The sequence below is a fragment of the Symphalangus syndactylus genome, chromosome 2 (assembly GCF_028878055.3).
Source record: "Symphalangus syndactylus isolate Jambi chromosome 2, NHGRI_mSymSyn1-v2.1_pri, whole genome shotgun sequence".
NCBI lineage: Eukaryota > Metazoa > Chordata > Mammalia > Primates > Hylobatidae > Symphalangus > Symphalangus syndactylus.
In genome coordinates, this window is record NC_072424.2 from 42,842,932 (window position 1) to 42,870,057 (window position 27,126).

At 39.6% G+C, this 27,126-nt stretch overlaps 1 protein-coding gene across 25 annotated transcripts in view; it reads right to left on the reverse strand.

Annotated features, from left to right (window-relative positions):
- The window catches only part of ENTPD1 (ectonucleoside triphosphate diphosphohydrolase 1), a 154,809-nt gene that overhangs the window by 104,248 nt on the left and 23,435 nt on the right, over positions 1 to 27,126 (reverse strand). For 4 of the 25 annotated variants that reach the window (XM_063629157.1, XM_063629148.1, XM_063629192.1 and 1 more), the window contains exon 1: positions 17,395 to 19,735. The exons of 19 other annotated variants lie outside the window; for them this stretch is intronic. In XM_063629157.1, coding sequence (XP_063485227.1) covers positions 17,395 to 17,473 — 79 coding nt within the window. In that variant the 5' untranslated portion in view covers positions 17,474 to 19,735. Of the gene's footprint in view, positions 1 to 17,394; positions 19,736 to 19,863; positions 19,930 to 27,126 lie in introns of those variants that run through there. 2 more of the 25 variants (XM_063629145.1, XM_063629116.1) reach the window with 1 other exon arrangement.

Here is a 27,126-nt window from a genome sequence, read left to right on the forward strand (position 1 = left end):
AAAGAATTTTCAACCCAGAATTTCATATCCAGCCAAACTAAGCCTCATAAGTGAAGGAGAAATAAAATCCTTTACAGACAAGCAAACACTGAGATTTTGTCACCACCAGGCTTGCCTTACAAGAGCTCCTGAAGGAAGCACTAAACATGGAAAGGAACAACTGGTACCAGACACTGCAAAAACATACCAAATTGTAAAGACCATCGATGCGAGGAAGAAACTGCATCAGCTAACAGGCAAAATAACCAGCTAACATCATAATGACAGGATCAAATTCACACATAACAACATTAACCTTAAAAATAAATGGGCTAAATGCCCCAATTAAAAGATAGACTGGCAAATTGGATAAAGAGTCAAGACCCATCAGTGTGCTATATTCAGGAGACCCATCTCATGTGCAACGAACGCACATAGGCTCAGAATAAATGGATGGAGGAAGATCTAACAAGCAAATGGAAAGCAAAAAAAAAGCAGGGCTTGCAATCCTAGTCTCTTGTAAAACAGACTTTAAACCAACAAAGATCAAAAGAGACAAAGAAGGCCATTACATAATGATAAAGGGATCAATTCAACAAGAACAGCTAATTATCCTAAATATATATGCACCCAATACAGGAGCACCCAGATTCATAAAGCAAGTCCTTAGAGACCTACAAAGAGACTTAGACACCCACACAATAATAATGGGAGACTTTTACACCCCACTGTCAATATTAAACAGATCAATGAGACAGAAGGTTAACAAGGATATCCAGGACTTGAACTCAGCTCTGCACCAAGCAGACCTAATAGACATCTACAGAACTCTTCACCCCAAGTCAACAGAATATACCAACGACAAAAACCACATGATTATCTCAATAGATGCAGAAAAGGCCTGCAACAAAATTCAACAGCCCTTCGTGCTAAAAACTCCCAATAAACTAGGCACTGATGGAACGTATCTCAGAATAATAAGAGCTATTTATGACAAACCCACAGCCAATATCATACTGAATGGGCAAAAACTGGAAGCATTCCCTTTGAAAACTGGTACAAGACAGGGATGCCCTCTCTCACCACTCCTATTCAACGTAGTGTTGGAAGTTCTGGCCAGGGAAATCAGGCAAGAGAAAGAAGTAAAAGGTATTCAATTAGGAAAAGACAAAGTCAAATTGTCCCTGTTTGCAGATGACATGATTGTATATTTAGAAAATCCCATCGTCTCAGCCCAAAATCTCCTCAAGCTGATAAGCAACTTCAGCAAAGGCGCAGGAAACAAATTTAATGTGCAAAAATCACAAGCATTCTTATACACCAATAACAGACAGAGAGCCAAATCATGAGTGAACTCCCATTCACAATTGCTTTGAAGAGAATAAAATACCTAGGAATCCAACTTACAAGGGATGTGAAGGACCTCTTCAAGAACTACAATCCACTGCTCAATGAAATAAAAGAGGACACAAACAAATGGAAGAGCATTCCATGCTCATGGATAGGAAGAATCAATATCGTGAAAATGGCCACACTGCCCAAGGTAATTTGTAGATTCAAAGCCATCCCCACCAAGCTACCAATGACTTTCTTCACAGAATTGGAAGAAAACTACTTTAAAGTTCTTATGGAACCAAAAGAGAGCCCACATTGTCAAGACAATCCTAAGCAAAAAAAACAAAGCTGGAGGCATCACATTACCTGACTTCAAACTATACTACAAGGCTACAGTAACCAAAACAGCATGGTACTGGTACCAAAACAGAGATACAGACCAATGGAACAGAACAGTGGCCTCAGAAATAACACCACACATCTATAACCATCTGATCTTTGACAAACCTGACAAAAACAAGAAATGGGGAAAGGATTCCTTATTTAATTAATGGTCCTGGGAAAACTGGCTAGCCATATGTTGAAAGCTGAAACTGGATCCCTTCCTTGCACCTTATACAAGAATTAATTCAAGAAGGATTAAAGACTTAAATGTTAGACCTAAAACCATAAAAACCCTAGAAGAAAACCTAGGCAATGCCATTCAGGACATAGGTATGAGCAAGGACTTCATGACTAAAACACCAAAAGCAATGGCAACAAAAGCCAAAATGGACAAATGGGATCTAATTAAACTAAAAAGTTTCTGCACAGCAAAAGAAACTACCATCAGAGTGAACAGGCAACCTACAGAATGGGAGAAAATTTTTGTGATCTACGCATCCGACAAAGAGCTAATATTCAGAATCTACAAAGAACTTCAAGAAATTTACAAGAAAAAAACAACCCCATCAAAAAGTAGGCAAAGGATATGAACAGACACTTCTCAAAAGAAGACATCTATGCAGCCAACAGACATTAAAAAATGCTCATCATCACTGGTCATCAGAGAAATGCAAATCAAAACCACAATGAGATACCACCTCAGATCAGTTAGAATGGCAATTATTAAAAAGTCAGGAAACAACAGATGCTGACGAGGCTGTGGAGAAACAGGAATGCTTTTACACTGTTGGTGGGAGTGTAAACTAGTTCAACCATTGTGGAAGACAGTATGGTGATCCCTCAAGGATCTAGAACTAGAAATACCATTTGACCCAGCAATCTAAAAAGTCAGAGATGACACAAACAAATGGAAAAACATTCCATGCTCATGGATAAGAAGATTCCATATAGTTAAAATGGCCATACCACCCAAAGCAATTTATAGATTCAATGCTATTCCTATTAAACTACCTTTGAGATTCTTCACAGAACTAGAACAAACTATTTTAAAATTCATATGGAACCAAGAAAGAGCCCAAATAACCAAGGCAATCCTAAGCAAAAAGAACAAAGCTGGAGGCATCACACTATCTGACCTCAAACTATACCAGCAATACCCAAAGGATTATAAAGCATGCTACTATAAAGACATATGCATACGTATGTTTATTGTGGCACTCTTCACAATAGCAAAGACTTGGAACCAACCCAAATGTCCATCAGTGATGGATTTAAAAAATGTGGCACATATACACCATGGAATACTATGCAGCCATAAAAAAAGGATGATTTCATGTCCTTTGCAGAGACATGGATGAAGCTGGAAAGCATCATCCTCAGCAAACTATCACAAGGACAAAAAATAAAACACCACATGTACTCACTCATAGGTGGGAATTGAACAATGAGATCACTTGGACACAGGGTGGGGAAAATCACACACCGGGGCCTGTCATGGAGTGGGGTGCTTGGGGAGGGATAACATTAGGAGAAATACCTAATGTAAACGATGAGTCGATGGGTGCAGCAAACCAACATGGCACATGTATACCTATGTGTCAAACCTGCACATTGTGCACATGTACCCTAGAACTTAACATATAATTTTTTAAAAAGAAGGTGGAAAATAAATCATTCAAAACAGAAAAAAAAATTCATGGATATGCTAATTACCCTGAAAAAAGAAAAGAAAAGAAACATTTTACAACCTGCTCTCTCTCTCTGAGGTCTGCTATCTGAGAGCTTCCTTTGCACAATAAAACTTGGTCTCTACAATCATTTATCTTTAACCTGAACATTCCTTTTTATAGATCTCAGGTCTTTTGACAAACTCAACCAATTGTCAAACAGAAAACATTTAAATTTACCTATAGCCTGGTAGCCCTCGCTTTGAGTTCTCCTATCTTTCTGAACCAAACCAATGTATTTCTTAAATGTATTTGATTGATGTCTCATGCCTCTCTAAAATATATAAAACCAAGCTGTACCCCAATCACCTTGGGCACATGTTCTCAGGACCTCCTGAGGGCTGACAGGCCATGGTCACTCACATTTGGATCAGAATAAATCTAAAAAGTCAGAGATGACACAAACAAATGGAAAAACATTCCATGCTCATGGATAGGGAGAATCCATATCGTTAAAATGGCCATACCACCCAAAGCAATTTACAGATTCAGTGCTATTCCTATTAACTACCATTAAGATTCTTCACAGAACTAGAACAAACTATTTTAAAATTCATATGGAACCAAGAAAGAGCCCAAATAACCAAGGCAATCCTAAGCAAAAGAACAAAGCTGGAGGCATTACGCTATCTGACCTCAAACTATACTACAGGGCTACAGTAACCAAAACAGCTTGGTACTGGTACAAAATCAGACACATAGACCAATGGAACAGAACACAGAACCCAGAGGAAGAGGTTACAATAAGCAGAGATCACGCCATTGCACTCCAGCCTGGGCAACAAAAGCAAATCTCTGTCTCAAAAATAAATAAATAAAGATAAAAAATAAATAAAAATAAAAAGAATAGAGGACCCAGAAATAAGGCCACACATCTACAACCACCTGATCTTGGATAAACCTGACAAAAGCAAACAATGGGGAAAGGATTCCCTATTCAATAAATGGTGCTGGGATAACTGGCTAGACATATGCATAAGACTGAAGCTGGACTCCTTCCTTATACCATATACAAAAGTTAACTCAGGATGGATTAAAGACCTAAATTAAAAACCAAAACTATAAAAATCCCAGAAGACAACCTAGACAATACCATTCCAGACATAGGAATGGGCAAAGATTTCATGAGGAAGACACCAAAAGCAATAGCAACAAAAGCAAAAATTGACAAATGGGATCTAATGGAACTAAAAAGCTTCTGCACAGCTGTTGCAGGAAGTCAGGGACCCCAAACAGAGGGACCGGCTGGAGCCAAGGCAGAAGAACATAAATTGTGAAGATTTCATGGACATTTATCAGTTCCCAAAATTAATACTTTTATAATTTCTTATGCCTGTCTTTACTGCAATCTCTGAACATAAATTGTGAAGATTTCATGGACATTTATCACTTCCCCAATCAATACTCTTATAATTTCTTATGCCTGTCTTTAATCTTTTAATCCTGTCATCTTCTTAAGCTGAGGATGTATGTCACCTGAAGACCCTGTGATGATTGTGTTAACTGTACAAATTGTTTGTAAAACATGTGTGTTTAAACAATATAAAATCAGTGCACCCTGAAAAATAACAGAATAACAGCTATTTTCAGGGAACGAGGAAAGATAACCATAACGTCTGACTGCCTGCGGGTCAGGCAGAATAAAGCCATATTTTTCTTCTTGCAGAAAGCCTATAGACAGATGTGTGAGTAGGAGAAATATCGCTGAATTCTTTTCCCAGCAAGGAGTAACCCTGGGGAAGGAATGCATTCCTGGGGGTAGGTCTATAGATGGCCACTCTGGGAGTGTCCGTCTTATGCAGTTGAGATAAGGACTGAAATATGCCCTGGTCTCCTGCAGTACCCTCAGGCTTACTAGGATTGGGAAATTCCAGCCTGGTAAATTCTAGTCAGACCGGTTGTCTGCTCTCAAACCCTGTTTCCTGTTAAGATGTTTATCAAGACAATGCATGCACAGCGGGACATAGGCCCTCATCAGTAATTCTAATTTTGCCTTGCCTTGTGACCTTTATTGCTCTTTGAAGCATGTGATCTTTGTGACTTACTCCCTGTTCGTACACCTCCTCCCCTTTCAAAATTCCTAATAAAAACTTGCTGGTTTTGCGGTTCGGTTCAGGGTCATCATCACAGTCCTACCAATATGTGATGACACCCCCAGAAGACCAGCTATAAAATTTCTCTCTTTGTACTCTTTCTCTTTGTTTCTCAGACCGGCCAACACTTAGGGAAAATAGAAAGAACGTACGTTGAAATATTGGGGGCTGGTTCCCCCGATACCCAGCAAAATAAACTATCAACAGAGTAAGCAGACAACCTACAGAATGGGAGAAAATTTTTGCAACTTATGCATCCAACAAAGATCTAATATCTGGCATCCATAAGAAATTTAAACAAATTTACAAGAAAAAACAATCCCATTAAAAAGTGGGCAAAGGACATGAACAGACACTCTTCAGAATAAAACATACATGTGGCCAACAATCATATAAAAAAAGCTCAACATCACTGATCATTAGAGAAATGCAAATCAAAACCACAATAAGATACCATCTCACACAGAATGGCTATCATTAAAAAGTAAAAAAATAACAGATGCTGGCAAGGTTGTGTAGAAAAAAGAATGCTTATACACTATTGGTGGTAGTGTAAATTAGTTTAACCATTTTGGAAGACAGTGCAGTGATTCCTCAAAGACCTAAAAACAGAAATAACATTTGACCCAGAAATCCCATTACTGGATATATACCCAAAGGAATATAAATCATTCTATCATAAAGACACATCTGTTCACTGCAGCACTATTCACAATAGCAGAGACATGGAATCAACCTAAATGCCCATCAATCATAGACCAGATAAAGCAAATGTGGTACATATACACCATGGAATACTATACAGCCTAAAAAAGAATGAGATCATGTCCTTTGCAGGAACAGGCATGGAGCTGGAGGCCATTATCCTTAGCAAATTAATGCAGGAACAAAAAACCAAATGCCACATATTCTTACTTATAAGTGAGAGCCAAATGATGAGAATACATGGACATATAAAGTGGCATAACACACACTAGGACCTATTGGAGGATGGAGGGTGGAAGGTGGGAGGAGAGAGAGGATAAGGAAAAATAACTAATGAGAACTAGGCTTAATACCCGGGTGATGAAATAATCTGTACAATAAACTCCCATAACACAAGTTTGCCTATATAACAGACCTGCACATGTTCCCCTGAACTTAAAAGTTTAAAAAATGAGCTGATATTGTTAATCCCTAAATGGGTATTATGCCTTACACACCCATCTCTTATGTGTTTGGTTTCACATGATTCTCATTCTTTTCATTCCATCAGGTGAAATAGATTGTCTGTATAAAACCGGGGCTACCTACAGAACACAGAAGCAATGTGAAGACCACTGAAACCACATATTCAGCAAAATCTGTGTGCTTCTTGTTCACATGCAGGTGGTCTGTTTTCTTATTTGCTCAGATTCACAAAAGTAGGAGTGGTGCAGCCACAGAAGGAAGGTCAATGCAGACAACAGTAATTCCACATGCCTTTTCTCCTTCAGAGTTACAATAATGTTCTGAGTGAAGGAAAATGTGTCTCCACCTTAACAAAAGCTTGAGATACCAAACTGAAGGAAGAATATATTATGGTACTTGGAAATGACTTGTAAAATATTTGAAATTCTTTATAGAAATTCCTAAAAACCCAAAGACTCTGGGGAACACATGAGTTAATGAGGAAAATTTTACCCCACCTTCTGGGAAGGTCTTGTTGCCTAGAACTGACCTCTGGGAATGGCTTGTCCCATCTTTAGGGAAAGGATAGCTGGTAAAGACAATATTTGGATAACAAGACAATATTAGGCCCACCCTCCACCCATTCTCTCAGGATTGGGTGGGGTGAAGCCACATCCTCTCTTCTCAGAGCTTTTAATAGTGTTTATTCCACTTCTCTCCCCTTCAGTTCTCTCCCTCCGGCATTCCCAGAGAGCTGATCCATGCCACACCAGTTCTTATTACTTCACTTTCTCTAACTTGCTTTTTTTTTTTAATTCTCCTGGCAATAAGTGCCTTTCTAAACTCCACCTCCCTACTTGCTGAACCCACTGTATCTGGCTCCTGCCCCCATTCCGCTAAAGCTGTTTGCACAAATATCACCAACAACCTCATAGTGCCATATCCAGTGGACACATCTCAGTGTCTACATTTCATGTGCAATCTGATATTTGACATCTCAGTACATAAGCACTCTCCTTTCCTGGCTCCCATGACACCAGGTTCTTCCAATAACCATCCTACTTCCCCTACTTTGCCAGCTTCTCTTTTACACCATACCCTTTAAATATGAATGATCCACAGTGTTCCATCTTGGGATGCCGGTTCATCTCATTTTATCTACATACGCCAACTGAATGGTGATGACTCCCTACTCACTATAAGGATGGCAAGTCCTTAATCTCTATGAGGACAACTCTCCAACCTCTATAGGAATGACATCCCACTCTCTATGGGGATGATGCACAGTCTGGATGTTTTCCTCCTCCAAATCTCATGTTAAAATGTGACCTTCAATGTTGAAGTTGGGCCTAGTGGCAAGTTTTTGCGTCACAGGGGTGGATCCCTCATGAATGGCATGGTGTCCTCTCCATAGTAATGAGCAAGTTCTTGTTCTGTTAGTTCACACAAGAGCTGGTTGTTTAAAAGAGCCTGGCACCTCCTCCTTTCTCTCTTGCTCCCTCTCTCACCATGTGATATGCCCATTGCCTTCTGCCACGATTGTAAGCTTCCTGAGGCCCTCACCAGAAGCAGATGTTGGCACTATGCTGCTTGTGTACAAGCACCATGTTACAGGCTGAACCTGCAGGACCATAAGCCAAATAAACCTCTTTTCTTTATAAATTACCCAGTCTTAGGCATTCCTTTATAGAATGCAGACAGACTAACACAATGCCCTAATCTCTATGAGGATAACTTCCTAATCTCCATTATGACAAGTCCCTAGTCTTTATGGCCATGATTCCCTGATCTGTATATCCAGCCCAGGCCTTTCTCTTGAGTTCAAGATTTATAATGCTAGTGACCTGCTGGACATATCTGTTTGGATGTTCTATGGCGAAACTCACCATGTCTAAAATTTAACTTTTTACCCACTCTAAATTAATCTTTTTGCGTAATTGGCTCAGTTAAGATCACCACTTTCCCTCTAAGTCCCCCTATATTCCCACTTCTCCCTCTAATCTCCAAGTTTTTTTGATTCCACCCACTAAATACCTCTCAAATCTATTTGTTTATCTCCTTATTTTGTTTTTGTGTTTTTTTCAGATAGAGTCTTGCTCTGTCACCCAGGCTGGAGTGCAGTGGCATAATTATAGCTCACTATAGCCTTGAACTCCTGGACTCAAGTGATTCTCTTGTCTCAGCCTCCTGAGTAGCTAGGGACTACGGGTGTGCACCATTGCACCTGGCTAATTTTTTTGTAGAAACAGGGTCTTAATATGTTGCCCAGGCTGGGCTCAAACTCCTGGCCTCAAGTGACCCTCCTTCCATAGCCTCCCAAATAATTGGGATTACCAGTATGAGCCACCATGCCCAGTCCATTTCTCTCTGTATTTCTTCCCTGGACTCCTACAATAACTTCTGTAGAGTCCTCCCCACCTCTAGGTGCTTCCCCTTCCAACCCATCATCTACTTAAAAGCTAACATGGTCATCCTAAAAGTACAAACCTCAGTATGTGGCCCTAACCAGTATGAAGTTCTTCAGTTATGCCTCTATGTCCCTCAAAAGCCAAACTCCAGCAACAATTTTAAGGCCATGCTAACCATCTAACCACACAACCCGTGTGTAGTTTAAGGTGTTGGTCTCTAAATGGGGTCTTTTTTTCCTATCCTCCTGCCTTATGGTAAAATGTTCCTGTTTCTTTCCTGTACCTGAAACAGTACTCTTTCCTCTCTTATTTATCTAACTAACTCTACCTTATGAGGAAATTGAGGCTCAAATAGTTAGTTTATGTGTTATCACTTCCAGGAAGTCTTTCTGAGAAAGGCTTTCCCCTTCTCTAATGATGGACAAAATATCCTCTTTTGCAATCCTCTCATAGCACCCTTCTCACAATGCTATAATAGCCTTTAACTTGTGTCAGTCTCCCCTATGAGACAGAGCACCTTAAGAACAAGGTGTGCCTCTCCAGAGCCCAGCAAAGAGTCTGGCCTATAGCAGTGTTACATATGTCAGTTGAATAGGTGAAATGGATTTAGACTTTTAGTACACAATGTTTTCCATCAAAAAAGTGGAGGTATATATTTGACTACTTCAAATGTGTTTTAACTTCTCAATTCCATGGTTCTCACTATTTTTAGTAAGCTTCCAGGCAACCTCAACTTCAGTTTGCATGTTTTCTAGGAAGCAAGGGGACAGATGTTTGGGCAATAAACCCAAAATCTGATCTCAGAGCTTAATCATAAACTCCATGAGATATTTTTTCACTGACTTTCCAAGAATAGTAGACTCAAATGCCATGTTTATAATGGAAGAAAATATACACTCAGCTGGTCATTGGTCATTCCTTAGCAAACATGGTTAACTCTCCATTGTATCTGAGAATCAGTCATTCTGATTGAGGAAATGCAGTATGACTAGGTACTGATGCATCTCCTGTGAAATGGGATCTCAACCCTGCCTCTTACTAGCTGCATGACCTGGGCAAGTTATTTAACCTGTCTAAATTTTCATGTTCTAGATAAAATTTTTTTAAAGACATAACTTATTTAGGTAAGTTGACATGAAGACATAGTGAGCTCTGTATGAAAAAATGATTAGAGTGATCTCACTGGACCCCATGGTCTTAGTTACTGTCCATATGTGGGAAATACTCTATATTTGGTCCAGACATATGTATTACTGAACTTTCAACTGCCTCCTTCACCTTTTAACTTGGATATCTCACAGGCACCTTAAACCTATCATGCCCAAACAGAATTTCTGCTCTCTTTTCCTCTGCAAAACTGTTTCTCCTCCAGCTTTCTATAACTCAATATTCATAGCTCAGTGAACATCAACACTCATCCAGTTACTGACACCAAGAACAGTGGCATCATCCTGTATTCCTTCCCCACCCTCACCCTTTATATCCAAGCAACTCACTAATTCAGCAAATGTCCTTGAGGCCTTGTACCAAGTCTTGGAACCTCCCAAAGATTCAATGCCATGTAACCCTCTCCATCACTCTAGTGTCTTCTTAGTCCCATCATCATGCCCTCCCACAGAAGACTCCTAACTGGTCCCCCTGCATCCACTCTTACCTATCATCAATCTGATTTCCAACTACAGCCAGAGTAATCGTCTCAAAGGGTCTATATAATCACATCATTCACTAGTTACTTAGAATACTTCATAGCTTCCCATTACTCTTACAAGAAAGAATACAATCCTTTATCTAGCCCATATGTCCTGTATGTTCTGGCCCCTCCCTGGGTCTCCATTTCTCTAATCACCATATTTCCTTCACTGTTTGCCCCCTTTCAGCCCCCACTTCACTATGCTGTCCCCGCCCAGAGCCCTAGCACAATTTATGTACTCCGCCTAGAACATTCTCTTCCCATCCTCTTTGCTTAGCTATTTTCTATTTACCCATCAGATCCCAGCAGAAAGTCACTTCCTCAAGGATGCCTCAGAAAATCCTACCCTGAACCCCACACTAACTGGCACCCTTCACACCACTCTGAGCTTTTTCTTCATAGCCTTAAGGCTATTATAATGAATTATCTACATGTGTAAGTCTTTCACCAGAGCAGTCCTCAATTCCGGATATATACATTAGGTTCACTGGAGACCTTTGTAAAAATGCCAACTCTGGGGTCCCATCTCAAAGCAATTAAATCAGAATCCCTCGGGGGTTGGGGGGCCTGGGCACTGACATTTTTTAACGGTTCCCTGGTGCCAAGTGCAGCCAGGGTCGGGAATCACTGGGTAGGAAGGCAAGGATCATGTCTGCTGCTTATCCATGAGTTTATCCCTCGTGCTGAGCACTCAGCAGTGTCTGCACAGAGTAGGCACTCGATAAATGGCAACTGTACTTATGATTGTTGTTTTTGTTATGGTTGATAGGGTTATGATTACAAAGATCAGTAAGCCACATGCCGTTTTTGCACATTTTTGACCTCTGTGATTCTTTGCCACAGAACTCTAAAAAATAGTAATAATAAAACTGTAGTAGCCAAATCATCTTTTTAAAATTCAATGAGTTTCGGCCGGGCACGGTGGCTCACGCCTGTAATCCCAGCACTTTGGGAGGCCGAGGCGGGCGGATCATGAGGTCAGGAGATCAAGACCATCCTGGCTAACATGGTGAAACCTGTCTCTACTAAAAATACAAAAAAAATTAGCCAGGCGTGGTGGTCGGCACCTGTATTCCCAGCTACTCGGGAGGCTGAGGCAGGAGAATGGCGTGAACCCGGGAGGCAGAGTTTGCAGTGAGCCGAAATTGCACCACTGCACTCCAGCCTGGGCGACAGAGCAAGACTCCATCTCAAAAAAATAAATAAAATAAAATAAAATAAATAAAATAAAATAAAATTCAATGAGTTTCTATTTTCCTGTCAACATAGAGCTTCACTTAAGGATTGACCAGAACCTACTAGACATGTTTTTACTAAAAGATATATCTCCAAAATAAAACAAAATACAGTATACTTAAAAATCCAATTCATATCATACAATGCCCTTCTACGCAGATATATATTAGAAATTACAGTCATTAGTGACTTTCTAATTTTGTAATGATATGAATTAATTGGATTGACCACTGTGACATCATTCTGATCCTATTTGATTTCACAATTCTCTGTTCATTTTTCTCTCTTGTCACATTAACTGTCTTGTCACATAAATGTCAAACCACCACCCACCATGGCTCAGTGGTTAGTTCTGAACTTTCTTCTGCTTGCTGCTTTCCTGCTCAGCCCCATGTCAGAGGGTAGGCCCTGGACTTCTCCTTTAAAGAACCTTCTAAAAACATAGTTTCTCTAATCCAATTCTTAACCATAACCCTGCATCAGAATCACCTGGAAGGCTTATTGCAACTGCTTGACCACATCCTCAGAGTTTCTGATTCAGTAAGTCTGAGGTGAGGCCAGGGCATCTGCATTTCTAACAAGTTGCTAGGTGATGCTCTGCTGCAGGTCTAGGGACTACACTTTGAGAACCACTGCTGTAATTCATAACACACATAAGTAACCTCCTAATTAATGGCAGACGAGAGGGGGAGAAAGAGAGTGAAGAGCAATTGTGACGACTTTTAGGGATACAGTGTGTGAAGACTACCCAAGTTATTCTCTATACTTAAAGCCCAACCAGGGGCCTTTTCCCCATAATTTTAGGGGGATTTCCCCTTCATTATTTTTTATAAACAACTCAACATATCCCATCCATACTTCTCTTTCTATAAGGAAGAGATTATGTAGGGGCAGCATGCCTCCAGTCTATTCCTTATTAGGCAATTCCCTCAGTCACTATTAGCCTGCTTTTTAGAAGCAGTTCTAGTTCACCATCCTTGAAGTCAGCCAGTTTAATGAAACTGCTTTTGGCACTGTTTAACACAATGGTGGGAGGGGAACTGAAATAGCAGTGAGGAAATTGCTAAGAAGCTATTCAAAGAAACAAGCTTCAAAATCACTTCAGGAGGTTTCAGCTGGTGTTGGGAGGAAGCAATGACGTAAGGAATCCCAAGGCACCCCAAAGAAAGAATAGTAAGCCCAAGACCAGCACCCTGGCAAGATGCTGGACACACAAGCATGGTACTATGATTGGAATACGTGGCCAGAGTGAACACGACATTTCAGCTTTTGCAGTTACACACACCAAAGCCATGAATTCAGATGAATGCAGAGCACATCTTTACTCTGCAAGAAGAGTGACTAGGATAAAAAATGGTTTCCCGTGCTGCCTTCATTTATAGGTGTTAAACAGAAATTATAGGGGGCCACTGTTTTGGACTAAACTCCTGCACTATGCCCCAACAGACCAGACTAAAAACCAAAATAGAGTCACTTATCTAAGGTTCTGCTTCTCCAAATCTTGAGTTTGTTATCTGGTCTTCCGTGAAATCAGGAGAGAGAGGCAACAGCCTAATTTCCCAACAGGCCAGTTTCAGTCTTCAATTGGCAATCATGAAGTTCCCTCTGTTTTAATTCTTACAACAGAGTAACCTGGTGTTAACCAATTAAGTTATCTTTCCATCTTTCTATCTCCCTATGCCCACAATGAAAGTAACTTTGAAATGACCAATCTACTTTTTGTTCTTTGTTTCTGCTTTCTTCAGCCCTTTCTCTGTCTAGAAAGCCTGCTGCCTCTGGTCAACTCATTGGAACACTTACTCTATCTTATGGAATGAAGTGTTGCCCAATTCTAAAATTGCAATAAAACCTATTGAGATCTTTAAACTAAATTTGTTGTAATTTTGTCTTTTGACAGGGGCTTATGGGGCACTCGGGTGACCAACCATCCCAGTTTACCTGGGATTGTCTTGGTTTTAACACTGAAAGTGCTGTATCCCAAGAAACCTCTCAGTCCCAGGCAAAGCAGGGTGGGTTGTCTGATGGACACTCCCGCCTTCTTCAGCCGCGCTCTCTTCTCCTAATACCATTCCCACTCAGTCTCACTTTTTTTAATGTTTTCTTTTAACTATGCAAGGCACCCTCTCCTCTAAGCTTCTCTGTCTCCTGGTAAACTCTGGCACTTTTAGTCTCTTTTAAGCAATTCTCTTTACTCCCCTGAGTTCAGTTTTGTGCCTGACTTCACTGTCATCTTCAGGTTTTCCACCATGCTGACTTCTAAAATATCCCCCATCAACACGATTTCTCTTTTTCAAACCAAAAAAAAATCTCAAAGTTGAAAGGGTCCTTAGAGTTCACACACTCCAGAGTTCCCTGGGGACTTTCTGTAGTCTCGCCTGGGGCAATTACATCAGAATCTCTGGCATGGGGCCCAGGCACTGTTCACTTTTAACACCTCCACCCCCTGCCGGGTGATTCTAATGTACAGCCAAGGTTCTCCCTTGTCAACCTCTGACTTAGTCCAACTTCTTCCAAGTGGCAATCCTGTTTAAAAGATGGATATTTACCCTCTGCAGTAAAATTCTCCACTGATGGGACAGAAGTGCATACCCATGTAGTCCAAGCCATTGCCAGACATGTCTAACTGTTAGCAATCTATCTCGACCTAAGTTCTGTTTCATTCTAACTTCCACTCTCTGATCCCAGCTCGAAGCTACAAAGCAAATTAGAATTTGTTTACTTCATTAAAAATTTGTTTTTCAAGTCCTCATGGGTTGCCAGTATATAAACCCCATCCTCAAGTCCCCTATTCTCCAGGCTAAATAGCTCCAGTTCCATTTACCATTCTTTACATATCATGATTTTCAGATTTTATGTCACCCTAATTACCCTCCGCTAGATCCCCTTCAGTTTTTAATGTCCCTCTCAAAATACATTGCTGTGAACTGAATATAGCAGATACAGTGAAGTTATTATAGCCCTTCATCTGGAAACTAAACATTAATACTGTTTAAATATGACTCATCATTTTGGATACTCATACTGAGGGCTATGGGTCTAGTAAAACCTACAGATCTTCACATGAACTACCTCCAAGTCAGGAATCTCACGTTGTGTGTATGAATTAAATGTCAACCTATGGTTTCAGCTCATTTTTCCAGCCTGACAATACTTGATCCTTTCATGTAATACATTGCAGTCTCACTAAAAGCTATGTATTGTTAGCAAATCTGCTAAGCATGCTTTCTAAATTTTCGGCCATGTCATTGATAAATTGTGCCATATAAGACAACAACAAGGACAGAATCTTGTAATATATTTCCCTACCACCTTTCTTCAAGGTAGATTTCAAACTATCAACATGATTCGGCCATAGTTCATGTTAGTACCAATCCTTTTAGTTCATTCTTATCCAATCTCTATTTCTCTAACTCATCTTTAGGCATATCATGAAAGACTCTGCTATACATGTTTTTCATACTGAAGTACTTACAAGTAAAATGATATAATATCTGAGATTTGCTTAAAATATTCCAAAGACAGCAAAAAGGTATGGTTGGGAGGCAAGTGATAGATGAAACAAAAAAACTCAGAATATTGATAGTTTGTGATGATGGGTAATAGATATATAGTGGTTTATTATATTACTCTCTTCATCTTGTATTTGTTTGAAATTTTCTACAACTAAAAAACATTTTAAACTCTTGATGAAATAAACTTCAGTTAGCCATTGAAAAACATAGAAGTTGGGGGTACTGACCTCCTTGGAGTTGAAAATCTGCACGTAACTTTTGACTGCCCAAAAACTTAACTAATAGTGTGTTGACCAATAACATACACAGTCAATTTACACATATTTTCTATTTTACATGTATTATATGCTGTATTCTTACAATAAAGTAAGCTACATAAAAGAAAATGTTATTAAGAAAATCAAAAAGAAGAGAAAACACATTTATAACCCTGTACTGTATTTATCGATATGGTAAGTTTGCAAGATCCCCATCTATGAGATGAATCATCTATCTGAAGTGGTGGGCAACCACAGCTGCAGACCTCAACCTACAGTTCATATGAAGCAATTCAACTTTTTCTTGTAATGTCATGAGTCATGACTTTTCTCTGCTTCTTGAGAGCACTTCGAATATCGCTCATGGTACTTTGAATGGGTCCCATGGTGTTATTCAAAGTTTAAAGTGTTGTACTAAACACAATGAAAAATACTCAAAATACTTGAGAACCATGAGAGATCACTTTTTACTGCAATATGCAATTTATGGCATTCTAGGCAGATACATGCAACACCTGAGCTCACCGTAATAGCAAGAGGAGGCGGCTACAAAATTATTACAGTAGTATAGTATGTACTGCAGTTAATTTTATGCAGTTATGACTTAATACTGCATCTTTATATTTGTTTAAATTTCTATCAACTGTAAGTGGTGTCATGCATGGTCTGTAATTGTGTAAGCTTTGATAAATGTTTACTTTTTATAATAGATTTGTGTATATTTCATGGTAGTAATGATAGATTAATATCTACATATATTTTATGCATTCATGACATACCTTTTACCTAATTTTTTTCAGTATTTCTAGGCTATATGGTTCATCTTTGAGTTTTTCCAATTGTTGCAAAGTGGACCCATATAATTCAAACCTGTGTTGTGCAAGGGTCAACTGTACACTGTTTCTATGAATTTGAGAGACTGCCAAAATTTTTTAACCCTAGAGCCCTTCTAAATATTTTACAAATAACAGTAATTTGATATAAGTTGATGCAATAAATGCATGCCAGTTTCAAGTGACTGGAGCTTTCTTTTTTAGGTGTTAACAAATCTCCCTTATTTAAGACTTTGCCACGTATCAACTCATAGAGTTTCCTGGATCCATTCTCTTTCATCTTTTACTATTTAGATTACCAATTCCAATAATTTAAAGAGCATATCTCTCTAAAATTCTTTAAACTCATTTAGAAAAGTCAAGGGCTCTCAAAAAATTCTCATCCATTTCAATTACTTCTTAATTGTGTATGTTTTACTTTGTACTGATTGAACTCTATTTTTCTAGATGGAAGCAAAATGGAAGTTCAGAGGTTCCAATTCCTTTGCATCATCCATGATCACTGTGCATCCCTCTTCCTATTCATGTTCTTGCACTGAACTGTAACCAAAATAACTTTTCTTATCTTTAGCATTTTTTCCTCCATGCCTCATCGCCAACAGATATTTAGTCCAAGTGATGCTACTTTTAAAAGAATTCTCCTAGCTTCTAAACATTCTTCTCAATTACTTGCCATCCCTTTCTCTATTGTACAAATCCTTAGGGGAAAGCTGTTTATTTTATGAAAGCCGTAGTCACCATAGAGATTTTTAGAAAATAGAGAAAATAATATATAAGAAAATTAAACTCACCCATACTTTCTCGCCTCCTTGTAAAGTTCCTCTGATCAAATAAGTGTTTTATCTGCTTTTCGCTTTTCTCATCCATCATGATTATTTATTATTGTATAATCAGATTTCTCATTTAGTTATTTCTTTTTCAGACTTGCTTTTTTCTTTTTTTTTTCTGTTTTTGGACAGAGTCTCACTTTGTTGCCCAGGCTGCAGTGCAGTGGTGTAATCTCAGCTCACTGCAACCTCCACCTCCCATGTTCAAGTGATTCTCCTGCCTCAGCTTCCAATGTATCTGGGACTACAGGCACCCACCACCACGCCCAGCTAATGTTTGTATTTTTAGTAGAGATGGGGTTTCACCATGTTGGCCAGGCTGGTCTCGAACTCCTGACCTCAAATGATCCCCTACCTCAGCCTCCCAAAGTGCTGGGATTACAGGCATGAGCCACTATGCCTGGCCTAGACTCATCTTTGAAAGCCATATTCTTTTTAGTAAATTTGATGATGAGAATTCGTCTATCATTTTTTCTGGTTTTGTTTTAAAATTTTATTTATGCATGTATTTATTTTTAAATCTGCCTTCTTAAAAAATTGAGGCCATGTGTCTGGTTGCCTTACAGTTCCCTCTTTTAGGACTATTAATGCCTAAATGAACTAGTCAGTCTTTTCTCCTACCTCCTCAATCATATCTTTCTTTTGAATTAAAATTAAACCAAGGAAGACAGGCACTAATATCTTCCTCTAACTTGCAAAGGTATCTCCAAGGAAAAATCAAGAATTCTTCACATGTTCTACTTTTCGAAAAGTAGATATTCAATAAATATACAGGTAAAGTTACAGTGTTTCAGAATTTTCATAACTGAAAGGAATTTGGGGGTGGGGGTTGATGGAGGAAAGTGTTGCTATATCCACTGCAGCCTTCTTTATGACAAGCACTGTAGTAGGCACTTCACATAATTTTTTTCGTTAATACTCTCAAAGATTATATATGGTAAGAACTGTACTGTTTTAGTCCCATTTTGCAAATAAGAAAAATGCAAATAATATAGGTTAAGCAACTTCCCCAAGATGGAAGAATATCTTTAAACGATAATGATTTACATATCCAGTGTGCAAACTCCCCTCGAGATACTGCATCAACAGTCTACATTGCTTCTGTCCCAGCTCTGTCATTTGTAATAGAAAGACTTCATCCAGAGCCTGCACTTAACTGGGGTGGTTTATCTTATATTCATACAACAATGTCTTTCTCTTTCTCTCCTTCGTATTCGCTCACCCAAAGCCCTCTACAGAGCTGCCAGTCTCATACTTCTGTATTTTCATAAAGCCAAATACTATCTTTAACATCCCCTCTCCTTCCTAAAACATCTCTATCTTTAAATAAAAAATAGGCTTTGTTGCTCTGTACCAATTAGTAGGCCCATCCTTCCAAGCCCTCTTGTAATATGTGGAGCTTCATGTTTACATAGAGTAAAAGAAGTATGTCTATTTTAACAGATTAAACTTTGGTTTGAAAATGATCAAAATAAAGCTTGGAATACTACGCTGATCAAATTTCCCTAAAAGTTGTATCAATAAATCATACTCCCCCTTTTTTCTCCCTCAGCTCTTTTCCTGGAAATTAATATATCTTATTATGCTTTATTGGAAGATGCAAAACCACGACCCAGCACCTTTCTATGCATCATTCTAATGTTGTTAGCTCATTAAACTGAAAACAAAACCAAAGAGCAAAACAAAACTTCGAGGTTACTAGCTCTGGGATCTTGAGTAAGTCACCTTTTCCACCTTGTTTCCTCAGCTGTAAAATGAGGATTAATGGTAATACCTACTTGACAGGGTTAAGAGGATTAAAGTAAATTGAATAATGTATAAGAAACTGCCATATGAACCATAAATTCAATGATTACAATGATGATTATGATGGTTCGCAAGGCCACAACTCCATTTGTAATCAACATACAAAATCAAATATCTAAATGTGCAACATTCAAGTAACCAGAGGCTTTTTATATTTATAAATGGTGTTGAAAATTTTAAATTTCCCAGATTTCCAGGTTTCATCTTTTTCCCATGGCAGAAAAGTTTAGGTTGGATAAGGTGGTTTCTGTCATTTTAACATATGCTGAAACTTTTTCTCACTAGATTTGGTGCTTTCTCTGCTGACAGTGGGCACAGGGAGCCAGAATCTAGGACTGCACTTGGCTTGGTGGGAACCAGTCCTGAGCTGCCTTCCTCCTTGGGGAACAACATTAGTCTCAGATTCTAAAACCAGGGTTTACTTTGTCAGGCAAAGGATGGTAGTGCAATATGGAAGCTAGGGATATGCATTCTTTCTCCCTCCCCTACTGACCCTGCCCCTCCCTCAAGCTTGTCTTTCAGGCTCCTTTTCAGGGCAATATGGAAGTCTCTGTGCTCAAAGTACCCTCCATCCTCCATTGCTTATTGCTCCACTAATTTCAATTTCGTGAAGTTAAAAAGAAATACCTCTGGTGGCCTTAAAGTCAAAGGGAGCTGTGTGGTCCTTCTCACCAAAACCTGGCTGTGGCAAAGCTGAACAGAATAAACAGAAGTTTTGAGTCATTATGGGAAGGGGAGGGGCAAACCATCCCTAGGGAGTTTGGAACAAAGTGCTTTAAGCAGCACCCAAGCACTGGGTAGCAGGGTGGGAGGACATAAGGGGTCAGGAGGTAGAAGTGAGGCTCAGAAATGAGGCCCTCAGATAAACACATCTCTTTCACCTGCATCCAATTTTACCAAGTGCCCACTCTTGTCTCCTTCCTGCCTCCTTAGATAACAAGAGCAGTACCACCGGATGCTAGGCCAAGAAAAACACCTGCCATCCTCACAATCATCCTCTTCCCCATTTGTTGTGTGCTTACTGGGTAGCAGGTACTCTGCTAAGCACTTTGTACTCATTGTTCATCAAATTATCACAACACCATAGATATCATTAGCCTGTTTTGCACTTGAGAAAACTGGGGTCCAAAAGTTTGATAACATATTCATGGTCACACAAATGGTAAGCACAGAGCTGGAATTTGAACACAAGCCTGTCTGATTCCAGGGATTCTAAGCTTTTAATTATTAGGAGACACTGACACTCATTTAAGTCTTCTCTTGTATTTCCCCCACCTATCCACCTCCCAACTTCCTTCAGCCAAATGAGGCCAGTTTACATAGCCACCTTCTGAGAAAAGTTACCAAAGATGGTTTCTGCTTCATAAGTTGCTGGGTTGGTTTTGTGGCCAACCTTGTGTCCTGAGACCTTACGATCTTGGCCACAATATATTGTTCCAACAACTGCTGCTTAAGCCAAAGTCAACTATAGGCTGGACTTGCATTATTTCATTTAATCCTCATAACAAAGCTTTAAATTAAGTACTAATATCAACTGCATTTTACAAGCGGGAAAACTGACATTCAGATAAGTTAACTTACCTGCCTAAGGTGGGACAGCTAGTAAGAAGCAGAACTATGATTGGAAGGTAGATTTATCTGAGTGCTTGAACACTGTTCTACCTCCCATTTTTTCAGAGATCAATAGAGTTGGCCTGGAACAAGAGACGCTCTTGAATGCAAGTTGTAACAACTGAGAGAAATTGCCCAGACACTGCAACAGGAGATGCCGACAAAGTAACAGAGTCAGAGAAGAGCTGAGTCTTGGGAATGAAAAAGTGATGAGGGGATGACTTCCACAGTGGCTATCCGGTCATTTGGGCTGCTGCTCTGCCCTCATCAAAGGGATTTCCACTCCATGAGTCTCTGATACGCAGCTATAGAACCTGTTGCCTGTGTTTCCTGATTTATCCATGTGGGCCTGTCACCCTCATCACCTCAGGTAACAAAGTCCAGTCCTTATTACTTTGTGCCTCACACATACACTCCCTTAGGCCTAAACTCCCTGCAACGCCACTCCCGCCAAATCCCCATGATCGTCCTGGCCTGATGGAGTGAAGTAATGAGAGACTTGAAGCTTTGTAGACCTGAATGCTCATATCTTGCCACTACCCCAGCCTCCAGCTTTACTTTCTCCTCCAATGGGTAGCTCTCTCTCCTCTTTCCTCATTGTCTGCCAGCCTGAGGGAAAAGGGTACTGAGGCCGATAGGTGTTTTCCAAAAGGCTCTGGGTGCACTGGATGTACACCAGATGTTTCCTGCAACAACAGCAAGACAAAGGCAGTGGGCATGCAGAAAGCCATATAGCGATTGGTCTCTGGAACTGCTACTTCCTGGGTCCACAAGGTCTTGGGGTGACTAGGAAACACAGCCTGAGTTTTTCTCCCCAGGCCTTCACACTCTACAGTTAGCCCCATTCTCTACACAAGACAACAGAGCTCATAGGAGTCCCCATGTCTCTGAGCTTGGCTAGGGCAAACAGTTAGAGAGTAGTTGCTGGTGAGAGACAGTGCTGAAAATGCTGGCAGCAAACCATATAAGACATTTTTAGTGGCCCCATAATGTCTATATACTCTAAGGAACTTGTATTTGTGAGCAGCTGGTACTATATCATTAGATGTCATATGTGACAGGCTGTTCCAAGAAAGATCCAGGAATACAAGAAGCTGGATTTCCTGACTTCAGTGTCCCTGGGTTTTTAATGCCTACCCTATCTTATGGGTAATTTGGCAAATAGTCAAATTGCTACACTGATCTTTTCTACAGTCAAAAAAAAAAAAAGAACAAGCAAAGCACCTGATTATACAAAGCATCTTACTACATTCCTCCTGCAGGAAGGCAGGATATAGTAATCGAAAGAGACAAAAGAAAAAAAATGACTAGGAACCTATATTTTTGCATAGATTTTCTACCTGCTTTCACCCCCACCTCTTCCCAGGCCACCTGCTATTCTAGTTCTTGGTCACCAATTTCGCCTCATCTTAAAATTTGTTCCGCTTTCCCATAATCAGTAGTATCTAGAAGCTGAGTTCCCCAGGCAACCATAAATACTTATTATTCTTTCTGCCATGTGACTTGCCCTAAAAATAAATTCAAATATTTTTCCTACCATCAAAATGCCAGGAAGAATTGGATACTGTTTTGAAGAAGTGGACACTGTTTTTTTTTTTTTTAATGCCTACCTGTGAAATAGAGAAGGCCTAATGCTACTTAGCCAAAATTTTTAGGAATCCTAAGAAAGTCCTAACATAGAAGGTAATGTAAAAACCTGGGTGTTATCCTATCTTGAAAATGGGACAAGCAAAGAAGGGGTTGGGAAAAGAGAATTAGAACAAGCTGAAACACATGCTCACACAACCCATACCAGTATAATTTGTTTTTCTTTTTAGAAAGAGAGTAGCAAAGAAAAGAGTGCGTGTTTGCTCTGAAGTTTAGTCAAGATTTTGCCACTTTCTTTGAAATGCCCCCTTGATGTGCCAGCCAAGGACCCTTAGAGACCTCCATTTGAAGCTGAAAGTACTTGAAGCCAATTAACAAAAAAGATCTGCTTTCTAGTCTCATGTGACTCTGGGGTGGATGACCTTTTGGAAATCATGGACAAAGTCTCCATTTAGAGCTCCTACAGAGTGATGACCCCACTATACAAATCATTGTGAATTAGGGAGCTTCCAAATTAAACTAGATTCAGCAAATAGAACAGCGACAATGGTAACAGTGATACTCATAAAACTACATTTAGATGCTCTCAAAAACAGTTTACAAAATTCATTTATGTCCACTGTCTTTTTTCATCCTCAAAGAAACTCCCTAGGAGACAAAGGATACATACACTACACACATATACACACACAAACACACACACACACACACACCACTCCCATTTTATAGGTGTGCAAAAGCTGAAGCTAAAGAGCAAAGCAACTTGCCCAACCTGTATGTGGCTGAGTGTAAAATTCAACCAAGGCTTCCACTTCCAGCTCAGTATCTTTTTAATCCAGACATTCTCCTCCCATGCCTCCATCCCATTATCCCCAAGAATCCTGAAACCAGTAGTAATCCAGATGACCAGGAGCTGAAAACACAGCCTTAGCACTTTTAGAGAATCAATTCAAAAATAGATAAAACAATAGAAAAACTGTTGGGGTTGGGAGAACAACAGGAAGAGCTGAGATGAACTAATGCAGAATGAAATCAATAAGGCAAGGGGGAAAATTCTTTCTCTTCTTTTCCCTTCACATCTTCCCTGTTCATCACCACCTAGCCTAGGCCCCAGGACTTCCTCAAATGGCCCTAACTCTTTTGCCCAATACTGGGTTGTTTTTACCAGGTTCACGTGATAGGCTCTGAAAATACTTTAGCTAAACCTTCTGATTAGCCAGGAGCACGTTTCCAATTTTTTCTTGGAACTACTAGCCCCAGTCATATTCATTTTTACTACCTCCTTTGACACATGTTCCTTATATGACATAGTCTCTGCATCCTTCCCCATTCTGGACATACCCACCCAGTTTGTCAATATTTCACTTCAGATGTGATACAAAAAAGGAAATGTACTACCCATAAAGTGATTTTCAGTTCTTCACTCAATAAATCAACCAAAAAGTAAATAAATATACATTGGATCACAGGAAACATTTTAGAATGATAGAATGCTCTATATCTTAATAGGGCAATTTAAAAAGTGGTGTTATAGGGGTAAACGAGGTGGTGAAAGTCAAGCACTTAACACAGAGCCTGGCACATTAGTCCTTTATAGATCACTGCAAACCAATGCCTTCATGGCACTCTATCTGCAGTATTATCTTCAGCTCAGAGCAGTGTATTTTGGAAGTGGCATTAACAAACTAGAGGCAGAAGTTCTAAAGAAGAGAAAGGAGTTTCTACTTACAGAACTCTCATCAATAATTTGTCCCTTTCTGTTCACCCTTATCCAGCTCTGCCCTGCCTTGGTGAAGGCGTAACAGGCTTGTTTCCTGAGGCTCTGTCTCACCTAATTCCTGGAATATATTATGGACGTTTTTGCGTTAGTGGGAGAGCACCTAAAAACCCACCATCACTCTCATGCCTGAGGTCAAGTGTCCTGGAAGGAATTTAACATCACCTGTGGGAGAATCTGGGCAAACCTCCTTGGCTAAATCCATTCCGGAGTACATGACACAGTTGTGAACTTCAGTCTGGCTACCAAGGTCCTGGCCCTCTTTTTGTTTCCACCCTTAAGACTACAACCTGACCTAAACTGTTGACCAAATTAGTAGGAGACTGGCTCCCTATGCTTATTTTATTTTTATTTTTTTATTTTTAATTTTTACGGGTACACAGTAGGTATCTATGGGGTACTTGAGATATTTTGTTACAGGCATGCAGTGCGTAATAACCACATCAGGATAAATGAGGTATCCATCATCTCAAGCATTCATCTTTCGTGTTACAATCAAATTATACTCTTTTAGTTGTTTTTAAATGTTCAGTTAAATTATTATTGTCTATAGTCACCCTATTGCAAACCAATGCAATAGGTTTGATAGCACCCTGTTGCGCTATCAAATACTAGGTCTTATTCATTCTTTCTAATTATTTTTTGTACTCACTACCCACCCCCTTTTCCACTCCACCCAGCCCCCACTACCCTTCCCAGCCTCTAGTAACCATCCTTCTACTCTCTATCTCTCAGTTCAATTATTTTAATTTTTAGCTCCCACAAATAAGTGAGAACAAGTGAAGTTTGTCTTTCTGTGCCTGACTTATTTCACTTAACATAATGACTTCCAGTTCTATCCATGTTATTGCAAATGACGGGATTTTATTATGTTTATGGCTAAATAGCAGTCCATTGTGTATATGTACCACATTTTATCATTCATCTGTCGACGGACACTTAGGTTGCTTCCAAATCTTAGCTATTGTGAATAATGCTGCAATGAACATGGGAGGGCAGATATCTCTTCTATATACAGATTTTCTTTCTTTTGGGTGTATACTTAGCCATGGAATTGCTGGATCATATGCGTGCACTGGTTTTAGTCCACTCCTGTCACATAAGGTCTGAATTCAGTTTCCCATGTCTCCATGGTGCTAAGACAGACTTCCCTGACCAAGGACTCGGACACAGACCAAGAATGTACTTCCCTGATGTCCCTACAGCTGGACCCCACACCTAGGATCAAAGCCCTTGAATACAGTCATGACCTGGATCAAACATGAGTTTGTTCCTCTCTTGGACACAATGATCTGAATTGCCTGGAGCAACTTCCTTTTAGTCTTCCATTTGCAAAGAATTTCAGGCACATTTTATGTCTATAGATATTCATTCTATTTACACTGACAGGGAGAAGGGAAAAAAATTACAAAAAGCAGACACATAGACTCATAAAGCAAAGCAGTTTATAAAAGATTTAGTGTAGTGGCAAATAGTTCTAAAAACTTTAATAGACCTTGAGGTCATTGCTGTTTTATAACTTCATTGATTCATTCATGTACTCATTCAGTATGCATGTGTGCAGTGATCTGAATCATAGTTGCCTATAATATGCTTGGCACTGTCTATACAAATATAAATAAGATTCATATTTATAGGGCCACATATTTATTCATACTTAAAGGGCCACAAAAATTAATGTTCAACGGACACTTAGGTTGCTTCCAAATCTTAGCTATTATGAATAGTGCTACAATGAACATGGGAGGACAGATGTTCAATATCATCACCTCAACCTATCAAATAAAAGTTTTTATGTTTGGAATGTTCTGTTAAAGATGAGAAGTTGTAATCCCAGCACTTTGGGAGGCCGAGGCGGGCGGATCACGAGGTCAGGAGATCGAGACCACGGTGAAATCCCGTCTCTACTAAAAATACAAAAAGTTAGCCGGGCGTGGTGGCGGGCGCCTGTAGTCCCAGCTACTCGGAGAGGCTGAGGCAGGAGAATGGCGTGAACCCAGGAGGCGGAGCTTGCAGTGAGCCGAGATTGCGCCACTGCACTCCAGCCTGGGCGACAGAGCGAGACTCCGTCTCAAAAAAAAAAAAAAAAGATGAGAAGTATGCAATACACCTCAGTAGATTATATAATTCCATCCAACAACATCAGCTATAATTGGCATAACATACAATATGTGAGCTTCATTTCTGTGGGTAACAGCAGTATTAGTCTTGAGGCTGGTATGTTTAGGTCTGCAATGCACCTCTGGCCCTCCTAGTTGTATCAAACTAGCCACACTTCCTCACATCTAAATTGAGAATAACAGCAGTTCTCACCTCATAATGCTGTTATTAAAAGTCAAATGAAATAATGTATACCAAGTGCTTAACATGGTGCCTGAAAAGCCCCCATTTACATTATATTTTCCTTCTCAAATATGCACGATAGTGTTTGTTTGTGCAATTTAAATTAAGATATTTCCATTTTTCAAATCACCTTAGCATCTCCACTTGGGCTTAACAGCTAAGGTTAAGTGAAAATGGCCTTGAAAAAAAGACCGTAGGAGGTAAAAGCAGTAACCAGTAAGGACAACACACACACACAACCCTAACTAAAAAGGAGTAAGTAGAAGTAGGCAGCTCAGAGTCCTAGAAATTATAATTTGTGAGAAACATCAAAAGTATCACTTTCTAGGAAAAGAATTTGCAGCACATGAAGCTCCTAAAATTGAAACTAAGCCAACTCTGGGATACATTAATAAAATGACAGTATCCCATTTGAGGTTAAGTCTTTCGGAGCATATCTGGACCCTATATTAAGTTATAGACACACACTTAAAGTGAGACTTTGACAGAACATGGTCCAAAGCATTCCAAAAATGTTAGCCAAGCAGAATATCACAAAGGTGCAGAATAAAGTAGGCAAAACCAGGCCTCTT